The 26116-nt window shown below is 32.1% G+C and overlaps 1 protein-coding gene across 10 annotated transcripts in view; it reads right to left on the minus strand.

Moving 5' to 3' along the window:
• Window positions 1-26116, minus strand: part of LOC145276941 (S phase cyclin A-associated protein in the endoplasmic reticulum-like) — a 559542-nt gene that overhangs the window by 67896 nt on the left and 465530 nt on the right. For all 10 annotated transcript variants that reach the window (XM_080128440.1, XM_080128441.1, XM_080128445.1 and 7 more), the window contains one exon: window positions 1049-1198. In XM_080128440.1, the coding sequence (XP_079984566.1) occupies window positions 1049-1198 (150 nt within the window). The remainder of the gene's footprint in view (window positions 1-1048; window positions 1199-26116) is intronic.

Raw genomic sequence — 26116 nt, forward strand, 5'->3', positions numbered from 1 at the left:
TTGAGACATACCCAGCATTTCCTAGGGATTCGATGGGGACCCATTCTGCACTCGTACACAAATCATTAGACCTTTTATTAATATTTCTATCCTTATTTTTTAGTTTTAATTTTTATAGTTCTTAAGTTATAAATATAAGAAAATGTAGAAAAAAAAAAAAAAACGGTGAATCTCTTATGAATGGCAAACATAAATGAAAACCTATTTTCCAACTGCGTGTCGTGAAGGCTTCGTTTTTTTTTCATGGGCACCTGTTTTTTTTTTCACACCCGAAAAACACCCGGGCAACGCCAGGTACCCCTCGCTAATCTAATATAAATATCCAAGTACCTTGGATAATGTAGTTTCAGAATATGTTTGTGTATTATTTGGATTCATCAGACTACTGTTCTCATCTTGAGTGTGATTTTCACAATGTTTCGGTCGATGTAACCTCCAACCTTCTTCAGGTGTATCTTGCACAACTCAGGAATTTGGACAGAATTTCTAACGGAACCCTTTATTTACTTCACGGGGGAATCATGCTCTTTTTCCATCAGTCGCAACTGGATAGAGGTCCTAAGTAATTTGCAATTGTATTTTTTGGTCACCCACACTTAGAAGTGATCCTTCAACCTTCGGTCGATGTAACCTCCGACCTTCTTCAAGTGTATCTTGTCAAACTCAGGAATGTTTCTGTCAAACTCTGGAATTCGAACAGAAATTTCAAAAGAACCCTTTATTTACTTCATGGGGGTAGCATGCTCTTGTTCTGTCAGCCGCGACTGGATAGATATCCTAAGTAATTTGCAATTGTTTTTTTTTTTCGGTCGCCCACACTGAGAATTGAATTGTAAGAAGGTTGGAGGTTACATCGACCAAAACGAGAAAATCACACTCAAGATCAGAACAGTAGTCTGGAGAATCCAAATAATATAAATAACCAATCCTCATCTAAAAAATTCAGAAATGTCATGTCATGTTTATTGAAATTAATTTACAAAACCCTTTGTGAACAAATAGAAGGCAGAACTAGTAATAAAACTCACTATATAAAAATTCATCTTACCTGATTGTCTGGATTAAGCACAGTAAAATTCCCAATGCAGAGTATAACCTCGTGCAGCAGTTCCTCAGAGACGTGATGTGAGCAGTACCAGATCAGATAACTGGAGATGTGGCGGAATTCTAGAGACATGCCCTCTTCTCCAAGTGATTGCTGCAAAGGAAAAGAACAATGATTTGAAAAGAAAAATAAATGACCCATGGAATGAAGAAAAAAAACAATTGAAGTATTATTTCTCGATCGGAGCCTTCTATCATGTCTGAAAATGACGCAACGTTCAACAAGCGAGATATAAAGATGTGCCGCTGTACAACTCATGCTCTCTACTGATCCAAGTTATGACAACAGGACCATAGCCAGCGCACTGAAAATGCACTGCTGGATTGCCACGAATAACAGGGTGAGGAAAAGTTTCCAGCCATGGTTATGGTCTTTGGTATGATTTCAAGTGAAGACCACATCATGCCACCTCACAATATCTTCGAAGTCGGCTTGAAAGTCAACACCAAAGTGTACCTGGATGTGCTGAAAAGAGTGGTGATCACCTGGTGCAATCAGGTGGCCACTGGAAAACCCTGGGTGTTGCAGCAGGACTTGGCACTAGCCCAAAAGTCCAAAGAGACCCAGGCTTGACTTCAGGAGTGCTAGGACTTTGTACCTTACTCTAACTGCCCCCCCCTCCGTTGACCTGAAACCGCTGGATTACTTCATTTAGTCGAACATTTAGTCAATTAGTTGAGAACATCACCAAAATGACCTCCCACAATACCAAAGCCAGCCTGATCGCCACCATCCGCCAAGTATATGCTGAGCTCCTGCAGGCGCTTGTGGAAAAGGCATGCTCTCAGTTCCGGACCCGTATCGAGGCAGTGATTGAGGCTGAAAGCAGCTACATTGAATAGATGTCAGCTTTACTTCATGATCAAGGTACCTGAATTGATTTTTTCAATAAAAGTTTTAAAATAAAGCTGCAGTGTTTTGTTTTTCTTTTCTTTAGGATGACAACTTTATCATTCCACCCTATAATTACTCAATTTAACTTAATTTCCCAAATCTGTTTTTTTTTTGTTTTTTAAATAGATATCGCTTCAAACAAAACTGCTTGTAATAATATATCATTTATTGGCCAAAATAAGTTTGTTTTTCTTTCCTTTCTAAAAAGTGTCACATTTATCACAAACATCCTGTATACATTTCAGTTTTGTACATTAAAAAGTTGAAATAAATTAAAATACAAAGAATAATAAATAGTTAAATTATTATTCTGGCTACATCTAAAGTTTCTGGAGATTCATTTTGGTTAAAGGGAAAAGAGTGAAACGGTCCCTTAGGTGAAAGGAACACAGCATCAAGAAAATAGAAACTATTTAATATCTCCACAATTGCTTGGAGGAGAGCAAGACTTTGACAAGGTTTCCTTCTCATCTGCCAACCATTTTGCTAATAAATAAATGCAAGACACTGAGAGGGGGAGCAAAAGACCCACAGAATGAGAAAGTCACAAGAGATACAATATAGACAGAATGTTATATATTTCCCCAAAACCCCTGGCCTTAATGGAGAGCAGACTAAAACTTGCTGCTATGGTTTCAAATGATCTGAAATAACAGCAAGAGGAGACTTGATTCCAAATATTTCTCGTTTGTTATATCTCCCCTCTTTTGGAAGTAGGGTACAATTATGAATATCTCCCGTATCAAATAATCCTTATACACTGTGAAATTTACTTCATGTATGAAAACCAAAGAGGAGAGATATAACATATGAGAAATATTTGGAATCAAGTCTCCCCTTGCTGTTATTTTAGATCATTTGAAACCATAGCAATTTTAGTCTCTCTTCCATCAAGATTAGGTTTTATGGAAATATCAGATATTTTGTAATTCAAATGCAAAACTAGGAAAACAAATGACTATGATTGAAACATTTTATGGCTGTAAAAAAATGCCAAAAATAGGCTCTGGATGATGGATGAACGTCACATAGCCCACTACACAATTCAGGCCATTACCTTTCCAACACACCTTCATTTGTTAAACTCCGATCAATAGTCGTTGAGATTTGTAACTTATAAAATTGCCAAAAAGGTGGTGTGTGTGTGTGTATATATATATATATATATATATAAGGACTTTGTAAATAGTTTTTTGGAGTATTCAATCGGACAATAAATTTGATTGTAAATTTCAACTTACAATTTTAATAATTTCTTTTCTCATATTATATATATATATATATATATATATATATATATATATATATATATATATATATACATATATGTGAGAAAAGAAATTATTAAAATTGTAAGTTGAAATTTACAATCAAATTGGTGACCATTGGTAAAAAAGAACCTATATTTTCAAACGAATAAAATATGCCCAAATTTGACTACATTTGTATACAGTGTCCTGTAAGGCAGCTTAGTTTTTTGCTTGATGTCCCCCCTGTGGCCTTGCCAAGCCACTAATATATATTTCATCTATTTTTTAGTAACTAAAAATTAAATAAAATATCTTGCTCTTTTTATTGAGAACTGTCAATAACCTTGTTATATTCATTGGCTTTTACTCTTCAATACCTGTCACTTGGAATTAAAGTGAAATTTAAGGCAAGATAAAGTAAATACAGGTATATATGAATTCGCCAGTTCAATAAGAAAAAATCTATATATAGAAAGAGGGATTATAAACGCTCTTTATACCTAGGCATTTTTGGAGCCTAATGCTCATCATCAGAGGATAAAAAAGGAGCCAGGTTACAAATATAGGGAAATGAGACATCTAGCTTAGGATACATTAGGATGGAAATGTAATATGAAAATAAAACATAGAAAGAAGATAGATGAAGTATTGAACATAAGGATTGAAGGAAAAAAAAGAAAAAAAGTAGGGAGATAGAGTGGTCATTATATAACCAGGGGGTTATTTTGAGGCTAGAGGGAAGCGATGGGGGTTGACTAAAATGGAGGGAGTTCTAATAGAAAAATGCATGAGGAGGTTTAGGGGAAATGAGTATAGAAAATGGCGAGAAGTGTCAAATATAAGGGCCACTCGATCTCCCTAATTTGTGTTTTTATTTTTTCCCTTCACTTTTATGTTCTATACTTTACCTATCTTCCAATGTTTTATTTTTATTTTGCGTTTCCATCCTAACGTATCCTATGTTAGATGTCATATTTCCCTAAAACTGTAATGTAGCTCCCATCTCTTCTGATGGGAAGCATAAAGCTTCAAAATGCCTACGCATAAAGAACGTTTCTAATCCCTTTTTCTATACGTTTCTCTTTTTTTTTTTCTTTTTTTTTTTTTACAAGGTGATCACCACTTATCAAGGCCCGGAAGCCACTCAGGGATAAGGGTTATTGCATGTACAGTACGTTAGTGTGGGGATTTAATAAAAATGTCTACTTAAGGGGGCGGTCAATTATTCTCCTTATTGAACTGACAAATAATTTAATATATACCAATATATATATATATATATATATATATATATATATATACACACACCAATATTTACTTTATATTGTTTTAAATTTAACTTTATGTTATGCTCCACCCTCATGTGTTGAGCTTCTTTGTATTCTGATAAGCGTCTATATAAAGAATCTATCCATATTCTTTAAACTCATTTGATATGGTAGCTTCCTCCAGTCTTGACAGACTATGGATACCCACTGTTAGGATGCCTGCGCATGGAATTTTTGCAGCAAGAGTTGCACAAATCCAACCACACCTCTCCTGAGTTGGCGTTGTTAAATACCAGTGGCAAGAGGAGGTTCAGGGTGACTGGAAACAATGCCGAAGATAAGCACAGAGCTCATACAGCAACTAGAATTCCCAAATGGCCACCCATTCAGTACTAGCCAGGCTAAACATTGCTTAACTTTTGGTGATCTGACGAGAACCGGTGTGTCAACATGATTATGCTGATTTGATATATTATATAGGAGATAAATTGATATATTCAGATTCATATATCTCAGGGATAATAAGGAGATAGCAAGAGAAATATCAGAAATATTGCGTAAAAGAAAACTAAGAACAGTTCACTCATACAATTAGATTTGCATCGTTAACAAGGTGACCTGTAGACCCTTCTGCCTCAAGGCTACAATTGAGATTGAGGCAGGGGCAGTAGTGAAGATAAGGTATAGAAAAGCAACTACGAGAGAGGATGGGGGTGTTATTGAAGACATTTCCATAATTGATTAACAAAATCATCACTTCTGCCAACCTGCAGGGATTTTGAGCAGTCATGCAAGAGTTGGTCGAATAAATTCTGCCGGTTTTAAGGGAAATGCTCTATAATAGAGCGGAAACCACATAAAACAAACTGAACACAATCCTAACTTAGTTTGCAATGTACAAATGAAATTATAGCCTTCCCTTTCCTTTGCTATATAATTCATATATCAAAAGGACTATCACAGCTTTTAATAAACTGGATTTACTTTGTCTTTCATTTTATCATGAACACAAAAAATAATAGAAAAAAGGCTTGGACCAAGTCACAAAATAATGTAAACACAAACCAATTCATAAAAAGGTCATTTTCAATTATCAGAAAATCTTTTTCTACTACTACTACTATATGAAAGGAACTTTGCGTGTATGTATGTGTGTGTTTTCCTATGGACTCGAAAATGGTTGGGTCTATTTTTTATGAAATTTCACACAAAGGTATTTCATATGCCTGGCAGTGTTTTTAGCCAGCTTTTGTATCGGAATGTCTTTGATGATAATTGAAGTATCTGATGAAAGAGGGAACAGGCGATTTTGACTAAACTTAACATTTTACACAGCCTAATATCACAAGTGCATTTGAGAAGTTTTATTTCCACACAAGCCGAAAGGCTCAACATGTAAAATTAACAGTAGGTTCTTTAATAGTACAGGGGCGTGTTTGAAATTCATGTTTCTGTTAAGAGCAAAATTGAACCGTGATATTTGACTTTTGCATTTATAAACATTAATTGAAGCCATTATATACATAAAAATAATTTTATAAAAATCGACAGTAGGTTCTCTACAGTGCAATGTAGTCTATAATGTATTGTGGATTAAGTCACTGTGGGAAGGCATCTGAAACTTCCTTCCAGTGCACCGTAATATGTGTCCAACTAGAGCAGGCAATCAATCGATTTGATTGAAAAATAGACAATATCATCGATTTCGATGACAATAAAAATATGGGAGTTTGGAACATTCATTGATCATCATTCAATTTCGGGCAACGTCAGGTCTCCCTGCTAGTTCATCATTACAAAGGGCAAACATTTGTTTGTATGTTTGTATTTCTACCAAAAACATGAAAATACTCAACAAACCCTTACAAAGTAGTTTTTTAATGGAAGTAACACCAGTAAAATAATATTTAAAATTTAGAAATAAAAATTCATTCTTTGGAGGTCAAATGGCCATTTATATCCATGCCAGGTAACACTGCTAGCCACATAAAACAAAGTACGTCTGCTGCCTTAAGATCAAAATAATGGATTTTATATCTGTAATGTGTCATTTAATACAAAAATTAATTTATTTTATAATCAGTGTATATATATATATATATATATATATATATATATATATATATATATATATATAATTATACTGTTGGTAGAATTTTTCAGTAACACATAACAACAACACAATATGTCATTCCAAAGAGTGCTCAATGCATGAAACAGAGCAATATATTGATTGTTGGAGAGCTATTGGCTACACATTAGCAAACGTGTTTCAATGACCCCCTAGCAGGGAAAATCACCTCATCAGGCCAAAAACCATCCACGAAACTTTCAATAAAGACCATCCCTTTATATTAAAGTCAACTTTACAGGGTTGAACCATTCTAAAAAGAAAGAGGGGTACTAACAACCTATATCCAAACAAATATAACCTATTCACAAAATAATGTTAGGTTTTTCAAGGTATAATTCTGAAGCAAATTTATTATAAGTTTGCATTAAATTTTCTAGCTCCAACCATTACAATTATAATTGTTTTTCGTTTATTTTTTTGTTAATACGGATTTTTAGAACTATTACTCCCATATCAGAGCAATCAATAAATTTAACTAAGGTTTTTTTTCACTTAAAATCGAGATATAAATATATACATATATTACTAAACTATAAATTTAGCGCTATTTCTCTATATAATACAAAAGTACCGACATATATACAAATAAACGTGAAAATTTATATATATACAAATTACTCTTATAATATGGTGAAGTATATTAGTAACTAAGTCTAATTATATTATTCACGGTAAAAATTTCACTAAAAATTATTTTTATAAAAATTAATAGATTCTTCGTTAAAAATTAATTTCACTTTTTACATAAATTTAGCGTTTAAAATATATTTGGGGTTTAAAATTTAAAAATGATTACATTTATTCCAAATAAAATGACTCAAATACTTTTTATCATAAACTAAGTTTTAAGTTCGCGGGGGGGGGGGGGGTAAAAAAAAAAAAAAATGTATCCTAAGGCATTAAATATGGTTTCTGCACTTCATTACAGGAATATTTTTTTTTATTTAGGAAATTCCTATTCTGTATACGTTTTTATTTTTTTTTTTTAATTAAAGCATTTATTTATATTCTACACAGGCAATGCTGGGACACAGGTCCTGTTAGTTGTGTATAGATTTTCAGCATTTACTTTAACACTATGTATATTACATATATTAATTATGAAAACAATCATTACATACTTCTCCTGCAATTTTAAAGTGAGACTTAAAATGCTTGTAGCAATTTCTGGAAGAGGTTCAGTTAGTAGGTTGGTCAGTGTATCCAGCTATCTATCTTGCCAGTCTGTCATACTTAAGTATGAAACAACATTTTCATCATTAAATACGGTTTCAAACTCTTAAATAATCTAGCCCTACCAAGTTCCACCATTACTGATCATGCTGTATCGCCTGCATCTACCTAACACTTAACCCTTATTTTAGAGTGGGATCCGGTCCTTGATAAACAGCAATCCCCTCCCCCAAGTAAAACAAAAATGCAAGAGTATCCGTTCTTGTTTGTCCCTCTCCCTCATTTACGTAAAAGTCAAAACAAGACATTTAGGTAAAAACTGGAGTAAGCTAGCAAGAATGAAAAACATGTCTTCCTTGTGGTTGCAGCAGAATCTTGTCAAGACATTTTGAAAGGATTGATTTCTGTTGGGGAAGGAGAAACAGATGTAGAATAGGGAAAAAGGTGTAATGTTATTAGAGGGGTTTGGTGCGTTTTGTTTTATGCCATATCGACCCTTTTTAGGTTGTTTAATGCCAAATCCAGTCATTTTGGTTAAAGTTTTTACGCTTTAAGGTTCTTTTTATATCTTCAAATACTTATTCATGGTATTTGGTTTGGTTATTTTGTAGATGAAAAATGTTGGTTTTGTTTTTGGCTTTGCAGGACATGATTGAGTTTTGCAAAAGAAAAAGGAAAAAAAAAACAATAGCATCAATGTTTGGTGAATTTATCAGGAAACCAGTATCTTCAGGCAGCCTGATCTGGTGGCACCAGACATTATGAGAGATGAGAGGGAGAAGAGGGACGGACAGACAAGAGACAATGTATTGGGTGTTTGGATAAGAGGGGTAATAATACCAAATTATATGATATCTTTATCTATAAAAAAAAAACAAAAAAAAAAACAATCAATCATAGATAAACAAGAATCAATGTCCGAAGGGGCGGGGGGGCGGGTCAATTCTTGATATTAACTGCAAGTATCAAAATCAATCAGCCAAACATTGTGAACAATTAAACAGCAAATTCAATCTGACAACCACCCCCCAAACCTCTGGTGGCTGTAATATAAACTTGTACAAAGCAAGAAACAAGTTTCATAATGTGCATAATATAACACAATAAGAAAAAAAAAAAAAAAAAAAAAATTAACTACCGTATTCTCCCACTCTTCCATCTGAAGAATTCTCAGAGAAAAGACTGAAAAAATAAAAACAAAACTTGTTTGCTAGTTTTGCTTCCATATTTATTTATTTATTTCAAGAAAAACAAAAGAAACTGAAATGTGTCTAATCCTTAAAGATGCTTTCAAATGACTCAAATGGCTTTCGTAAAGAAATCGCTTTCGATCATGGATCAGAGAATCTTGGAAATAGTCTTCCCAAGAATGAACAGAGACAGGAATCAGTCAGAAGGCAAGGAGAAATTTGGCATTAATCTTTGAAGAATTTATTTATTTTTACTGCTCGTAATGCTATTGTTGCAATTCAAAAACTAAAAATAAAAACAAATTCTCAGACGAGTGACAAGTGTAACACAAGGGAATATCATTTTAACATTCGAAACGCAGCAATTTGCCTTTCATCAAAAAAATGAAGAAATTTAACTTTTTTGTTTTTTTTTCTATGAATAAAATCTATGCTGTGATATGCAATACATGCAGAGAAAGCTATTACATAAAAAGCAAAACAAAATTTCAATTTGAATTTAAAATACTCTTTTAATCTAAAACTCTTGTTGGAGCAATATAAACAACGGGCTTGTCAAAAGTTATATAGTTTGGTTGTTTTGTCTTATGGCATATCAACTCTTTTGGGGTTATTTAACAACGAATCCAGTAATATTGGAAAAATAAAAATGTATTTCTTAAATTCTTGATATCTTCAAATGTTTATTCATAATGTTTGGGTTGTTTTACAGCATATCAACGCTCTCCAGGTTATTTAAGGCAGAATCCAATTATTTTCGAAAAAGTATTTATACTACAAGTTCTTTGTATTTTCAAATATTTATTTCTGGTGTTTTGTTTGGTTGTTTTGTAGGGAAAAATTGTTTTTGTTTTTGACTTTGCAGAACATGATTGAGTTTTGCAAAGAGAAAGAAAAAAAAGGTAAAATCAATCAAATAAATACGTATTAGATACGTTTGAAGCCAAAGCAACACATTATTACAAAATAAACAGATATTTTGCTTGAAATTTATATAGAAATTTATAAATGTATTTCGAAGATACACTTCATCATCAGTATGCCTTTCTTTAAAAAGAGAAAGAAAGACATACTGATGATGAAGTATATCTTCGAAATACATTTATAAATTTCTATATAAATTTCAAGCAAAATATCTGTTTATTTTGTAATAACGCGTTGTTTTGGCTTCAAACGTATCTAATACATATTCATTTTATTCAAACTCAACCAGCGCTTCTATCAAGGAACACAAACCCTAAAGCAACATCAATGTCTGGTGTATTTTAAGTCGATAAGCCAGTATCTTCAGACAGCTCGATCTGGTAACACTATGGCAAAAACTGTACAGATTATAGGGTGAAGAAAGAATGCTCATGATGAGGAATGTTCTATTTCAAACAAACCAAAACCGTGTTTTGAAGAGACAGACGGCAGACATTATAGGAGCAGATTATTAAATATCTAGTGTACATCGAATGTACAGAAATGAAGGAAAAAAAAAAATGCTTCACCCATGTTCGCACTTACTATTTATTTATATATATATTACTGAAATCTAAATGAATAAATGCAATACTTGGGTTCCATTCTTATACAGGGCGAGTCACAGGAAACGGATGCTTTTAAGGAAAACAAAACTCTGCAAATATTTCAACAAAAATTTTATAATGTACATAAAAACATTTACTAAACTATGCTATTATGGAATATGGAGAGCAAGGAGCATTCGAAAAACATGTTTCCATGTACTAATAGTAAAATTTAAAAAAAAAAAAAAAAAACCTTATTTCAAGTTAATTCAACTTTACACAATCGACACACCATCGCTTTTTTATATACTGTTAATGTATAGGTGCTATAAGCAACAAGGTTACCTACTTTGCATACTGGTTTTGAAAAAGGACATTTTATTAATTAACTATTGCTTGTTATTGTTTTTTGTGTAATTTATTGTTTGGATTTTAATATAAAAAATAGTTGTTTTACAATATCGTTATTTCCATGACAAATATTTAGCATTTGTGTTCAAATATTCCTTTCTTTCAATGAATCAACTTGATTTTCAACAAATTGCTACCTAACTTTAAAAACATGCTTCCCTTTACAATTAAAATTCTATAAATAATATAGAGAAATAAAACGGAACAAACAAACAAAATAAATAATATATATAAGTGACCTTGTCTGTATGCATACGGAACACTCTACCAACTTACTCTGTCAATTTTTGGTTTACAGACTTGAAACTTGATATATATCGTACTTTGGGGTAATTACGCCAACTAAAAGTGCTCCTTTAACAACCACACATACAAAGAGCATTTTTTTTTTTTTTAGTTGGCGCAATTACCCCGGATTTGGTGCAATTATCCCAAAGTACAGTATAACAATTGCTCTTATATATATTCAAGCACGTCTGATTGAACACAGAGTTCTTCTTTTTTCCAATTTTTTTTGGATATCTTTTCAACCGATACCAATATATAATGTACTGATAGAAAGCACTTAAGAACATGGCTGAACAACAACTTTTGAGCACCATAATATACAACATGCCAGTCAAAATAAAACGACCCCTCCGCGTGAAAAGATATCCAACAAAATCGGAAAAAAAGAACTGTCATGTTCAATAAGACATGCTTGAATAATGACTTGCTGCCAAAATATACATATATATATATATATATATATATATATATATACATACACACACAAATATATATATATATATATATATATATATATATATATATATATATATCATTTACAAAATCATTTACAGTGGTTGCAGCTAAAAGAGTTTTTGTTAGGAATGTTTTACAGGGATTGGAGCTCAGTCGAGACTAGTTTATTGCATATCAATCTCTAAGATGATATGCTGCTGAAGCATCTATTGTAAATGTATATGAATCATAGTTATGATTTAAAGATTTTGTTATGAAATTTGTATTACAATCATATGTGATTTTTATATCTTTGTATATAGTTAAACATCCTTTGTGAATGATATTCTATCATTTACATTAATATTCAGAAATAATTCCTTTTTTTAGCTTCCGTTGTTACATTTATGTGTTGTTGGGTCAAGATCATTATGTTTGAAAAGTATGTTTTTCATAGTATATGGTATCAGTCATGCTATGTATAAAGTTACTCATAGACACATGACTAACACCTTTTCAGATAACAAAACTGATAATAGCAATTAGAAAATTGATCCTAAATCATTATGCCACCACTTTGGCAAATGAATAGATTTATAATTCTAAAGACAATGTATCATTTTCGTCTTCAGAAATTTTCATTCTTTTACACAGTAAGCAACATATCTTTCAAATGATGGTTATCAAACATTATTCTTACATTTAAAAGAAGTTCTTAAGATATACCTACTCAGTCATTAAAGACTAAAACAGTGGCGCTTATAAACTGAACTGTGATAAACCTAAGACAAAATTATTTCAAACTAAAGCGTTGTAGGGGAATAAATAAGAGCACCGGATTACCGGTGTAGGGTAAGGAGTGAGGTCCCTTGAAAAAAGAAGAGAAGAGTCCGTACACATGAGGCACGGACGCAAAAAGTTCTTCTCCTAAAAGACAATGTTGGACAGGCAGAGTACAACTCTAGAATACAGTCCTCACTTCTCCGGTAAACCCCACTATTGAAGTGAGTAATCTTTTTACCTTAATGTTCTGAATTGCAGTGTTGTCATGTTTTCATGTTTGTTAATAAATTCTTGTCGTTTATACTTGTTGTACGTTTAGTAATTATTAAAGCTGGTTGGTAGTTTTGGGACTTGGAAGAACCTAAACCCGTACCAACAGCGTGATGAAACAAAGACGATTCCATTTCAAACCTAAGCATGACGGAACAAAGACTGGGCAGTTTCAAGCTTAAGTGCGACGGAACAAAGACAATTCCATTCCAAACCTAAGCGTGAGAGAACAAAGACGAGGCCGTTTCAAACTTAAGTGTAACAAAAAACGATGCCGTTTCGAGCTTTAGCATACTGGATCAAAGGCAAGGACATCTCATACTTAAGAATGACGAACCAAAGACAAGGTAGATTTAAGTAAAGCATGATAGATCCAAGGAAATGTTTTTTTTTTAAACTTAAGCATGACACACTAAAGGAAATGTTTTTTTAAACTTTAATAGAACATGTCAGGTAGAATGATAGATTTTTAAAGATATTTTAATCAAGTTGAAACTTGTACAAACCAATCAACCAATCCAGAAACAAATCCTCTCAATGATGCGAGGACACACAAAAGAATCATAAATTACTTGACTTGTCGAAGGATTTTGCAATGTTAGATATAAGTAGCGTTTCAGATAAAAAAAAGTGAATATCACGTATTATGCGCGATCATAATAGCTCATGGACTTGAGCCAAGCATAGAGGGTAACCCAATCTTCCCAATTTACAGATAATGAAGATTTATAGATAAACTGTATTTAATTTACACATTATGATAGCAGATGCTAAGCCATTAATGTGAAAAGAAAACACATTTGGGAATGAAATGATACACTGGAAATCTTGTTTCATCAGACAGAATAAAACAAATAAACAAGAATAACATATTTGGAGTGTGGTGGTGGTGGTGGGGGGGGGGGAGTGATTGGCAAACAATTATTTTCTGTTTCGGAATTTTTGAGATGAAGATTGCTTTTTGGCTTATTTGGATTCCTGTTCTCATTTTGGCCTTTATGCCCACAACATTATGGCCATTTTGGAAGATCAATCCTCAGTGCGGGCAATAGTAAGAATACAATCACAAATTACTTAAGACTTCCGCCCGATCATGGCTGATTTAACGAGAGGAAGCGACTCTAGTGCGTTAAATTAAGATTTCTGTCCAAAATTCCAAACGGATTCCAGAGTTTGAAATTGAAGTTCCAGAGTTTGAAATTAAAGTTCCAGAGTTTGAAATTAAAGTTCCAGAGTTTGAAATTAAAGTTCCAGAGTTTGAAATTAAAGTTCCAGAGTTTGAAATTAAAGTTCCAGAGTTTGAAATTAAAGTTCCAGAGTTTGAAATTAAAGTTCCAGAGTTTGAAATTAAAGTTCCAGAGTTTGAAATTAAAGTTCCAGAGTTTGAAATTAAAGTTCCAGAGTTTGAAATTAAAGTTCCAGAGTTTGAAATTAAAGTTCCAGAGTTTGAAATTAAAGTTCCAGAGTTTGAAATTAAAGTTCCAGAGTTTGACAAGACATAATGAAGAAGGTTGAAGGTTCTATTGCCCAAAACGTTGTGAAACTAACATCCAAGATTAGAATAATAGTCCGGATAATCCAAATTAGTTTTTAATTGCAACTTTTTAAAAATAATTTTTTCATTGATACATATTAAAAATGGCGCGAAAAATAACACACTTTATTAAAGGGTCCAGTCTGTCCATTTGTCATGTTTAAATCTATATATTAATATGATAGCGTGTGTTATTTTGTGTGCCACGTTTACATCCGTGTCGTTTAATTGTTATATACTTCCATTTCTTGTAATAAATAATTTTCCCAAGAATTCTTTATAAGTTTTGGTTTCAATTATAGCTGATGGCACTTAAGTCATCTATTTTTTTTTTATAAATAATTTTATCAAGTTTGAAATGTTTGGAGGTGTGCGTGTAAGGAGGGGGGTAAAGTAAAGACTAAGTGTATTAATAATTCTGTTTAAATATTAATAAAAAAAAAAAAAAAGATGTTAAAAAATCAGAAAAACCAAAACCGAAAAAAAAAAAAAAAACAGCGAACAAACATAAAACTTCTTTAAAAAAGAAATTGGTAAAACAAAAAAGCAAAAATAAGGGGGAAAAATGATGAACGTGTTTGGAAAAACAAACAAAAAAAAAAAAACACAGCGAAAAGCGAAAAAAAAATGGCATAAATAACCCTTCAATTCAGTTAAGTCCATGGTGCGTTTCATCCAGTAGAAAGCATAGAACGAAAAGGAATGTTAAAATTCTATTCCAGTTTTTTTAAGCAACTACAAAACGAAATAAAGCGAAAAAATCGATTTGGTTAAGCCCATGGTGCATTTCACCCAGTAGAAAGCATAGAATGGAAAGACATGGTAAAATCCCATTCCAGTTTTTTTTAAGCAACTACAAAGTAAAGAAAACCTAAACTGGTGTTCCTTTATAACTGTTCCTTGTGAACGATCCCAGAAACGGTGTAAGTGGTGGCAGGAGAAGGAGGAATTAATTAGAGAGAAAAGATTTTACTACTTCCATTGATTTTAACTGATTATGGCAGTTTTTTTTTATAAATTCGGTTTTGTTTATTGTAAAGACTTACAACCTGGCTCATTATTAGTCAACGAAGTTTCATATCTTATATAACCTTGGCCTTAAAAAGTTTGGTCATGGCTGAAATTTTGATATAATTTTTGATTTATCAAAAGTTTATGTATGAATCACTTAGTTTAGTTCAATTTTGTCAAAGTACCGACATATCCATACATCTCTATAAAAGCTACTGTGGGTTCATATGTCCACTTTGTCGTGCTTAGTTTAAAATAGACTTTTCATTGTTAAATGTAGAGGGTAACAGCGATTCAGTGGTTAACAATACAGACTGGCAATCTTAGTGTTCCAAGTTCGAATCCAGTCCATCCCACAAAAGTAACTTTCACTTAGGATGCTGGAAACCTTCACGAGGTCGCTCCCATAAGTACCTAATGTTTTTCTAGAAATAATTCTGAACAGAAAACTATCAGAGAAACCAATGGCAACAATAGAATCTTTGGATTCACACAAATTGTTCAGATTGAAAGAAGGTTTCTAAAGAATATACAAAGTGAAAGGTTTTAAAATAATCCATTTTACAATTAATTCTTGACGTGAATATTTTCCTTATGCAGATACCAGAATTTGAATCAAAGTAACATTAATTTTCATTCTCTTTTTCAATGGAATTTGCTCCAGACAGGGCATGAAGCCACTTGATGTAAAAAATAAAAAATAAAAATACTACTTTAAAGGTAAAAAAAAAATCAGCCAATGGTAAATGTTAGCTGGATAGATTCTAACCTAGAAAACAGCAATTCTTCCTACTCTGTCAGAAATATCGCTCCTGGAATGTGAGGATTAAATGACAAAATAATGAAAGTGATAGTTACTTATATATTTCATCTTTGAAAATGGGATAACATTTTTTTTAAACGGATGTGGAGGCTGATGACATATACACAAATTTAAGTAAGTATAGATGTTTCTGAATTTTTGAGATGAGGATTGGTTATTCATATTATTCATGGGACTACTGTTCTCATCTTGAGTGTAACCTCCAACTTTCTTCAGGTGTATCTTGTCGAACTCAGGAATGTTTCTGTCGAACTCGAAAATTTGAACGGAGTTTCGAGTGGAACCCTTTATTTACTTCACAAGGTTAGCATGCTCTTGTTCCATCAGTCATAACTGGATAGAGGTCCTAAGTAATTCTCAAATATCACCCAGACTAAGGATTGAACCTTCAGGAGAAGGTCACTTTTACAATTGATTTTTCCTAGTACTTTAACCACTGCACCACGGGTCTTTGCGGACAATTCTAGTACAAATTTTAGGAGCCTTAAACATATTTTTATTTCTAGTTGTAAATATAACTAATTATTACTATATATTAATGTATATCTATCTATACTTATTACTTGTATATATTAAACGTTGTGAAAATCACACTCAAGATGAAAACAGTAGTCCGTTAAATAAGTATTATTATTATACACATTTGTATAATAATAAATATTTACAAAGACTTTTAAGATGGAGAATATTACATACAAAACATAAGTGATATTCTCGATACACTGATAGTATTAGAACTAGTGTTGGCATGATTTATCAGAATTGAAATAAAAAGAAAACATTAGAACTTTTTAAGCCTAAATTCTGATTCCAAAAACAATTCCTGTAATTACAAAAAAAAAAAAAAATTAACTTAGAAATTAATTTTCTATTGGTGGTACTAATAAAATGACGTGTATTTATAAATTTTAAACTAACAATAAAACTAAAATCTATAGATCATAAGGACAAGTTTAGGTAAAAATGGCACAGATAAAAATGACGAGTGGATAAATAGGAAAAAATGGCACAAGTGAAAATATAGATTAAAATCTCCAAATGAGTTTATCAAAATCTGAGATACACTATATAAATGGTAGACATTAAGTTTATCAAATTAAAAAGAAAATTGTATGTGTGTTTAAAAATTAGATGAGTACTATTCATTCATCCCCTGCCCAGAAAATAAAATAAAATTCTACTTTTGAGGCAATTTTAAAAACAGAATCGGTAATTGTATTGCAATCAGGAAAAATATTGGAAATGTTCCATCATTAATTAGAACACCTGAATTTACAAAGAAAGTACTATTTCAAACTGAAGCATGACAGACAGAATGACTTGTTGGTGTCTTTGGACTAGAAGCAAAGTGTAGTATCTGTTCTAATACTTATTTCCTCCTCAGTCAGTGAAGCAGAAATCTTTCTAGAACGAGGTAAATATTTATTTCTGTTCCAATTCAGAGTGCCCCTTTTTCGGGAGCCGGATTTTCTACCCACATTAAAAACTGACCGTGTGTCTAACTCTGCCTTGATGAGGAGGCAACAAGTAATAAGGGCAGAAACTCTTATCAAGATATGGATGCATCTAGAATAAGATGGTGATATCCAATATCTGTGCTTTAGGCGATCAAAATGATATGTTTCAGAATTTTTGAGATGAAGATTGATTATTTGGATTATTATTCAACCCCGTGGCATAAGAGATAAAGTACTAGGTAAAATTCAGTTCTAAATGACACTCTTCTGGTTCAATCCTCATTGTGGGCAATACGAAAAATACAATTGAAAATTACTCAAGACTTATACCCAGTCATGTCTGATGGAACGAGAGCATGTTATCTCTCATTGATTAAATAAAGGATTCCATTCAAAATTCCGTACAGATTCTCGTTTGACAGAAAGATTCTCAAGTTCGAGAAGATACACCTGAAAAGGTTGAAGGTTACATCAATGAAACCATGCACGATTTAACACTCAGTAGTGTGAATAATCCAAATAATACAAACCAAAATGATATTTCAAGCTGAAGATGGACAAACAAAGCCTCCTACAAACATGCGAGGATGTATTTAAAAAAAAACAAAAAAAAACTCCATTATTCTCAGGTAATGAGAATCATGTTCTGGCACACAAAAAATACCAAGTGGCCAAGGTGGGTTTACAACTCCCCCCATAAAAAAAAAAAAAAAAAAAAAAAAAAAAAAAAAAGCAACCTATTCTTTCTTTTATGTGACCTTTCTCTGCTGGTGCAGACTAACACAACTAGGACTATCACCCTGCTTCCTTTTTTCTTAGACCACAGAACAAAGTAGGCATTACGGAAAGGAATGGGTCGAATGTGAAAAGAAAAAGAGAAAAACATGTAAGGCTGGTTCTAATTTGTCTCTAAAACAAACGGAGTCGAGGTGAGACGGTGCAATCGTAAGGATACCATAACAAGATGATAAACACCAGCTTTGGTTCGATTAATAAATAACACTTGCTACACAGCATTCAGGCGTACATATACACAGGGGAGAAAACTCTTTACACTTTTCAACAAAAGAATAAAGTTGAATCAATTTTAGTTCAAGATTTTCCATTAATTTTTAACTGTGGAGAAAAAATGACATAGCAGGACGGAATTGAAATGCCATTTGTCTATTAACAGGATTTGAACCCACAATCACCAAACTTGTAGTCGGGTGCATTAACCATTATGCTATAAATATACACAGTAATAAATGAACTTCAAAAATATATTTTCAATAATAAAACAAACCTATCAGGATAGAAATGGCTCTACCTGGTTAACATGAGCAATTTATAGAATAAATTAAAAAGATAAGGAGCAAAGATACATAGAAACTTTATTACATTATCAGGTCAGCTTTTTTCCTTTTCTGATGAGAAGTATTAGCTTCAAAATGCCATGGCTTAAAAAGATTTCTCTCCTTTTCCCCCCTCTTACTTTCACTCTTATTGACCTGATAATGTAATAAAGTTTCTATGCAACTTTAGTCTTGATACTTATAATTTATTCAATGTATATTATTATATTATATATTACTGCACTGGATGAATATGAAAGCATGAAGCACTAGTGTATGTAAGTATAAAAGTAATTATTTTATATATATATATATATAAATAGTAATTTATAAAATATATATGGCGATTAAGCTACACTGAATATTCGGCGTTTCATCCAGTGCAGGAATATATAATATAATAATATACATTGAGTAAATTATAAGTATCAAGACTAAAGTTGCATAGAAACTTTATTACATTATCAGGTCAATAAGAGTGAAAGTAAGAGGGGGGAAAAGGAGAGAAATCTTTTTAGGCGCATAAGCCTGACGAATCCTAGAGTGGATGAAACGCCGAATATTCAGTGTAGCTTAATCGCCATATATATTTTATAAATTACTAACTAGCTCTACCTACGTATTGAGCACTTTTGAAGTAAATACTTAAAGTTTACGCATAAATCTATACTTTCGTATATTAATTTTATGTGAGTAAATGAAGTAGTTATATATAAATATATATATATATATATAAAAGGATGTTCTCTCTGTGAAAAGCGTTGTTCAATGAAAATTCAAAATGTAAATTTAGTAAGCCAATTAAATGCAAATTTTTTAAAACTAAACAAATTTGTTTATAAATCAAAGTACTTTTCGACGTAATCTCGTCCTCATATTTTTTCTAATTTTATTTATCCCTCATGGCATTATATATATATATATATATATATATATATATATATATATATATATATATATATATATATAGGGTGTCCGTAAAGTTACTATACAGTCTTATTGTTTTATTGTATTATATTTGTATTAATAGTTAATATTTATTTTTTTTACAGGTTTATTTAATCAAGCAAGCCACGCAAGCTAACTTTGGAATAAATTTTTTAATACAATATTTTACTGTACTGTTAATATATTACAGGGTGTCTGTATAGTAACTTGTAAGACTGTATAGTAACTTTACGGACACCCTGTATATGGATGAATTATATTTTAAGAGTTTATAATTATACACTGAACACTATTGCCATTGAACAGATGAACTTTTATAAAAAAAATATGAAATATTAATTCATCTACCAATATTTATGCCACAATTTTTTAAGCGGACACACAATGAGTATTATATAAGACTAGCGGGGGGGGGGGGTACCCAGCGTTGCCCGGGTGTTTGGAGGTGGGTGTGGTTATGGGCAAATCAAAACTGCGGGGGAAGGGGGGTTAAAGTTTTGGTAAAGAAGTATGAAGATTGAACCCGAACCCTTGAGGTAAAGTTGGAAATTAAAGTATGGGGAAAAAAAAACAAAAAAAAAACGTGCGACGTTAACCATTGGGCCACCGCGAAATACTAAGGGAAACAAGTTGGAATTTATTTAACTCTTTAGAATTGGCAGGTGCACGTTTTAATGACTTAATGAGGTCAACTTTGACTGCGGGGTAGTATTTCATTTACTGCAGGAATGCTTTTTTTATTTTTATTTTCCCAAGATGTTGGGGGGGGGGCCCAGCTCCCCATAAAAAGGGGATTATCCAAGTTGAATAGCAATTGTCTGATATAAGGAAAATATTTCCACATTGATCAAATCTGATTGCTTTCGGACATTTCCGGCGATCGCGACAGGAAAAATACCGCTAGAATTAGTGTCGCTTTTATCATACGAAAAAGCCTAATCCACATGCGGTGAGCGAAAAATGTTGAATATTTATCTTTCGAAAGTCGAACAAATTAAATAGACAGGCAACTTCCGTTGTTAACTCGTAGATATTATGATTTATATGTGATATAAAAAGTTTTAAGAAGTTGTGAGCCGACCGACCACTCCTCGGAAAAAAGCCTTTCTTGGACATACATTTTCGCTTTTATATAGAGATTATAACTTCTGTAAGATGTCATGTAGAAGCCTGGTAACAAAGATTATTCTATTTATAAAGACACTTATCGCACTGATAGTGAGATTAAAGCACTACATTCATAGTCACAAAAAGAGAACAGCTTTATAATATACTGAGCATAAGTATGCAATCTGACTTTAAAGTTTAATTTGCATATTTCTTCGCAAAAAGAACTTCTCGTTCATTCATAATGCATTCTTATTGTTTTCTAATTCAATGATTATTTGCATTTTACTTTTAATTTTACTCATACTTTTTAATTGAATAAACATGGACCATTATTTGGTAAACATTGGTTTCGATACAAAAATAAGTCTTAGAATATGTGTAATTATCATTGCAATTAAAAAGTCTACAAAAAGAACAACTGACAGTATAAAAAAAAGTAGATGGAAGGGGGAATTGTCATAATTATATTGGAAAGGTGTCAAGCACGTAAACGTCATATTACGAGTACATAAAGAGGCCTCACATAAACATATTCCGCTTCCCAAGAAAATCTGTCCATCAAGGTTTTCAAGTGGAAAATAATTAATCAACAATTGCTGAGGGGATCAAAATAAAAAAGAAGGGAGTAAAGGTCGCAAGTAAGGATTATTAAGAATGGATATAATGAACGTTTGCAGTAGGGAAAATATTAGAAAGAAAAAAGACAGAAAAAAAAAAAGTGTTGTTCAGTGATTGAGAAGCGATAGATTAATTCAACACTGCAGGCAAAAGAGGGGGAGGAGGAGAGCATACTGGATTTTTTTTTAATTTTTTTTTTTTTAGAGATACACTGCAACTGTCGCAAAAAGCTCAATTTCTTTCTCATCAACACTTGGCCCTTAAGGGGGCAAAAATTAAAATGGACGATAAATGGGAGTGGGAATAAAAGGGGACAATGAAAAGTATGAATTAAAAATAGAACTGAGAACAAATATAAACAAAAGGAAAACAAAAATGATTCTCTATACCATATAACAGTAGTCTAATGTATAAAAGTCAAAACGTGTGTATGTGTTTGTATGTCTGCCAAAAACTTTTCATAGTAGCATCGGACCGGGTCGAAACCGGTACCATCTGAAAGAGCGATATCTCAGTCGATTAATATGTGAAAATGAGAAAAAAAAAAAAAAACGGTCAATTATTTTGTATAGATATGATCGTTTAAAAAAAAAAAAAAAAAAAAAGGAGAGTTACAAAAAATCGTTCCTTTTTAACCGACTTCGGCAATCACGCATGCACATTTAGCATTCTTTCTTGAATTGGTTTAAATAGGAAAAAAAACAACGTTATTTTGATGACGTCATCATAGAGCAGTGGATATTGGGGTAGCATGGTAACCTCCAGGTTTTACGTTCGTGGATTGTTTTTTTGTTTTTTTTGTTGAAAGTTTTCACATTTAAACACAGTTACTTATGTGATCTTTTTTCGTTTGCTTCTTTATTTTTCTGTTTTTATCTCTTTTTAAAATTTGTTCCAAGCTCTTTTTTTTTTTACGCCTCGACCTTGCTGAATATCCTTACTAGACCACCTCTCTACACCTGGGCAACACGAGTACCCCCACTATTATACTATATAAAGGAGTTTGATCCAAATCGGTTAATGAACACTAGCATTTTCAATAGTTTCGTTTGATATAGACATGAAAATGCATAACAAGTATTTAATTTATGAACTAAAACTTTTATAGTGAATTTATTCATCATTTTCCCAAGGTGACGTACAGAGAAAAATAATTAAAAACAATCATTTTCACAATTAATTTTATATAAGATTTTTTTTTTCAAATTTAAATTTTCCCTTATTTTTCATTTAATTAAATATTTCATTAATTGTATATAAAAAATAATCAGATATTTAAAAAAAAAAGCTAAGGATATTTTCTATTATTTATTTATTTTTTTTTTAATATTTTAAATAAACTCTTTATTTTACTTAAATATATAAATTTGCTTGTTTATTTCTTAAAAGTAAATGAATAATATACTTAAATAAAAAGAAAATGGGTGGGGGGGTCGGCTTTCTCAAATTTCTAATAATAATTAAAAGTATAATGATATTTCAAAAAGCACTAATATAAAAAGCTAATTTAATGTTTACTTTTTGAAGTTATATATAACTATATTTCTTTTAATAAATATCAACAATTATTTTCATATTTACAGACGTTTGTGCTCCATGCTTATGCAATCATCAGTGTAGGAAGTAATAATTACTGCTAGTCATGAGATCCATGCACAGTCAAAAAGCCATCCTTGACTTCGTAGACTAGCATCTTTCTGCCAGGTCACTGACAGTTAACACACAACTGGAAGGAAATTATGTATCTATAAATGCCATATCAGCAAAATTCACAGTAAACAATCAGTGAGAGTATTCAATGACCACAAAATCAGAATGTTGCATTTGTGCTAAAGTTGAGCGTTTTTCCTTAATTCCCTATAGTTGGAATACCTTTCATTTTTTTTTTTAAGCTATAAAATATTTTTTTTAATAGATATACAAGGTGGAACGATAAAATTGTCACCCTAGAAAAGACATGATTCCATTTCCATTTGATGAAAAATGGGTCTTCTTTTTTTTGTTGCAGACCATCTACTAGTTGGCCACTTGTGTACCAATCCTAAGAGCGATAGGAGCTTTCTATCATGTTTAGAAGTGACACCATGTTCAACGAGCAAGATCAGAGATGCACTGCTGTACAACTCATGCACTCTACTGATCCAAGTTATGACAACAGGACCATTGCCAGCACCATCAAAATGCTGAATTGCCACGAATATTAAGGACATGCCCAGGGTGATGAAAAAGTTTCTGGCCACAGTTATGGTTTTTGTGTGATTTCAAGTGAGGATCACATCATGCTACCTCACATCGACAAATAGGCACAATTTTTTCTGATTCTGATGCCTCAAAATATTTTGATTTTTTCCAATTCCTGATTCTGACTAATATTTTTATGTAATAATTTCATTGGAGAGAATTGTGGTGTAGAGGAAAAACAATGAATAAAAAATTTGGTTAGTAAGATCTTACCACTTTACTCCTAGCCAACATTCAGAAACTTAGGATCATGATTAACTATATTATTTTGATTTAAATTATTGTTCTAATTTTGGATGCTAATCTGACAACGTTCCAACAACTGCCGACCTTCTTCAGGTCTAATGGTCATATCTTAATTCTATACGCAGTTATCATTTTAAAATGCATCCCCCCTCCTCCTAAGGATGACAGTGTCTCTTCCTCCTTCCAATCTGAAACATGAAGTTCAGAGAGAACCAAGAGTTGAACAACATTATAAAGAAACCTCTTCTACCTCCGTCCCTTCCTTCCTTCTCTTTCTACAATCTGTTGTTTTGGGAAAAAAGACATATGGATGGCATTCAAACCCCAAAGTTTAAAAAAAATCATTAAAGAGGCTGTATGGTACAAATTAGCTAGCCTTTATCAAGTTGTTGTTTCTGGGCCCCGGGGAGAGTCTGAGCTATGACTTGAGCTGGCTCTCTACAAACAGTTGGGAAGGAGTAGGGCAAAGACATAATAGATGCTGGCCTGTTTGAAACAAAAACAATGAAGCCAGAGGTACTATCCAAACAGCCAACCCACCAAGTGACCAGAAAGCAGGCAATATATTATGACAAACGAAAATTATTACAGAAATATTTACAAGAGAAAGAAAAAAGAAAACCTCAAAAGGACACTTGACTTTTTTTCTTTTTTTAAAGTGAGGTGCAATGAATAAAATCTATACAGCCCTGGTGTACATTTTGGACTGAGGATTGATAATTTGGATTATTCAAACTACAGTTCTCATCTTGAGTATTATTTTCACAATGTTTCGACTAGTGATGGATAGGGCTATGACAAGAGAATATTCTTATCATTGTTTGATTCTCGAGTATATATGTGACACAATTTGACACAGTTAATCAATCGAGAACCACATCACTATCTAAAAACATATAAGATATTAACTGATATATACTCGAGACAAAATAATGAAAAGAATATTCTCTTGTCATAGCCCTAGTGATGGGATGATTCCAATATCCCCCTCCCCGATTCTGATTCTTTATAAATTTCTAAATATTTAACTATAGAGGTGTTATTTTATTTTTCGTGATTAATGTAAAAAAACACATGATAAATGTGCAGATATTTTCTGAAACGTAAAAAAAAAAAAAAAAAAAAAAAACACTGGGGGGGGGGGTAGTCTATAAATTTTAGCTTTACTACTGATTAAATAACAAATATTTTTTTATTTAAACATTACTACTAACAGTGGAAGGTTTTGTTTTAAACAAACTCATAAAAAAAAGACAAAAGAATCGTTTTTGGCATCAGAAAATAGGTACACACTTTCCAATTCCAATACACCCAAAAGTTCCAAGTTTTCAGATTCTAATTAAATGTCCCAACACTAGTAACCTTCAACCTTCTTCAAGTTCATCTTGTCAAACTCTGGAATCTATGCGGAATTTCTGCGGACACAGATTGTGCTCATTTCCTCACTAGTAATGTTTATTTTTTTCTTAGTATAACCTGCAGTGATGATCGAACCTTTCATCTCCAGTTGACTGTCACTCAGAACTGATTATTACTTAACACCTGTATCCAGGACGCCATAGGTCCATGTGGACAACTCTAGTACAAATTTTTGGAGCTTTAAACGTAATCTGGTTTTGTGCAATATTACTTATTATTTCCTATTTATCTCATGTATATATTATTCTTTGGATGTTTTCTGGTATTGTTTTCATAGACAAAGACTTTCAGCATGATCGTGCATGATGTTTTTATTTGACAAAATATGCTGATGACAGAACTTTTGTTTACTTCTTGAATTTGTTTCAAGTATGTTTTTGATTCTTCTGGAAATACATGTCCGCTTTTCTTTGCTTCGAAACTGACAAATCATAGTATAACAAATTTTATCTATCATATATATATTTTTGATGTGCTTAATTATCTATTTCCCTTCTTTCTTTTCTTCTTCCCCCCCTCTTTCTTTGTGTTTATAATTTTACAAATTTTTAATTTAATTTATATATATTTTTTTATTGCTTTCCCCCCTCTTTTCTCCCCCTCCCTTTCTCTCCCTTACTTCCATTCTTTTGGTTTTTAATATCCATATGTAATCACAAAAAA

This window comes from Euprymna scolopes, chromosome 5 (genome assembly GCF_053919585.1).
Source record: "Euprymna scolopes isolate OS-2025 chromosome 5, ASM5391958v1, whole genome shotgun sequence".
NCBI lineage: Eukaryota > Metazoa > Mollusca > Cephalopoda > Sepiida > Sepiolidae > Euprymna > Euprymna scolopes.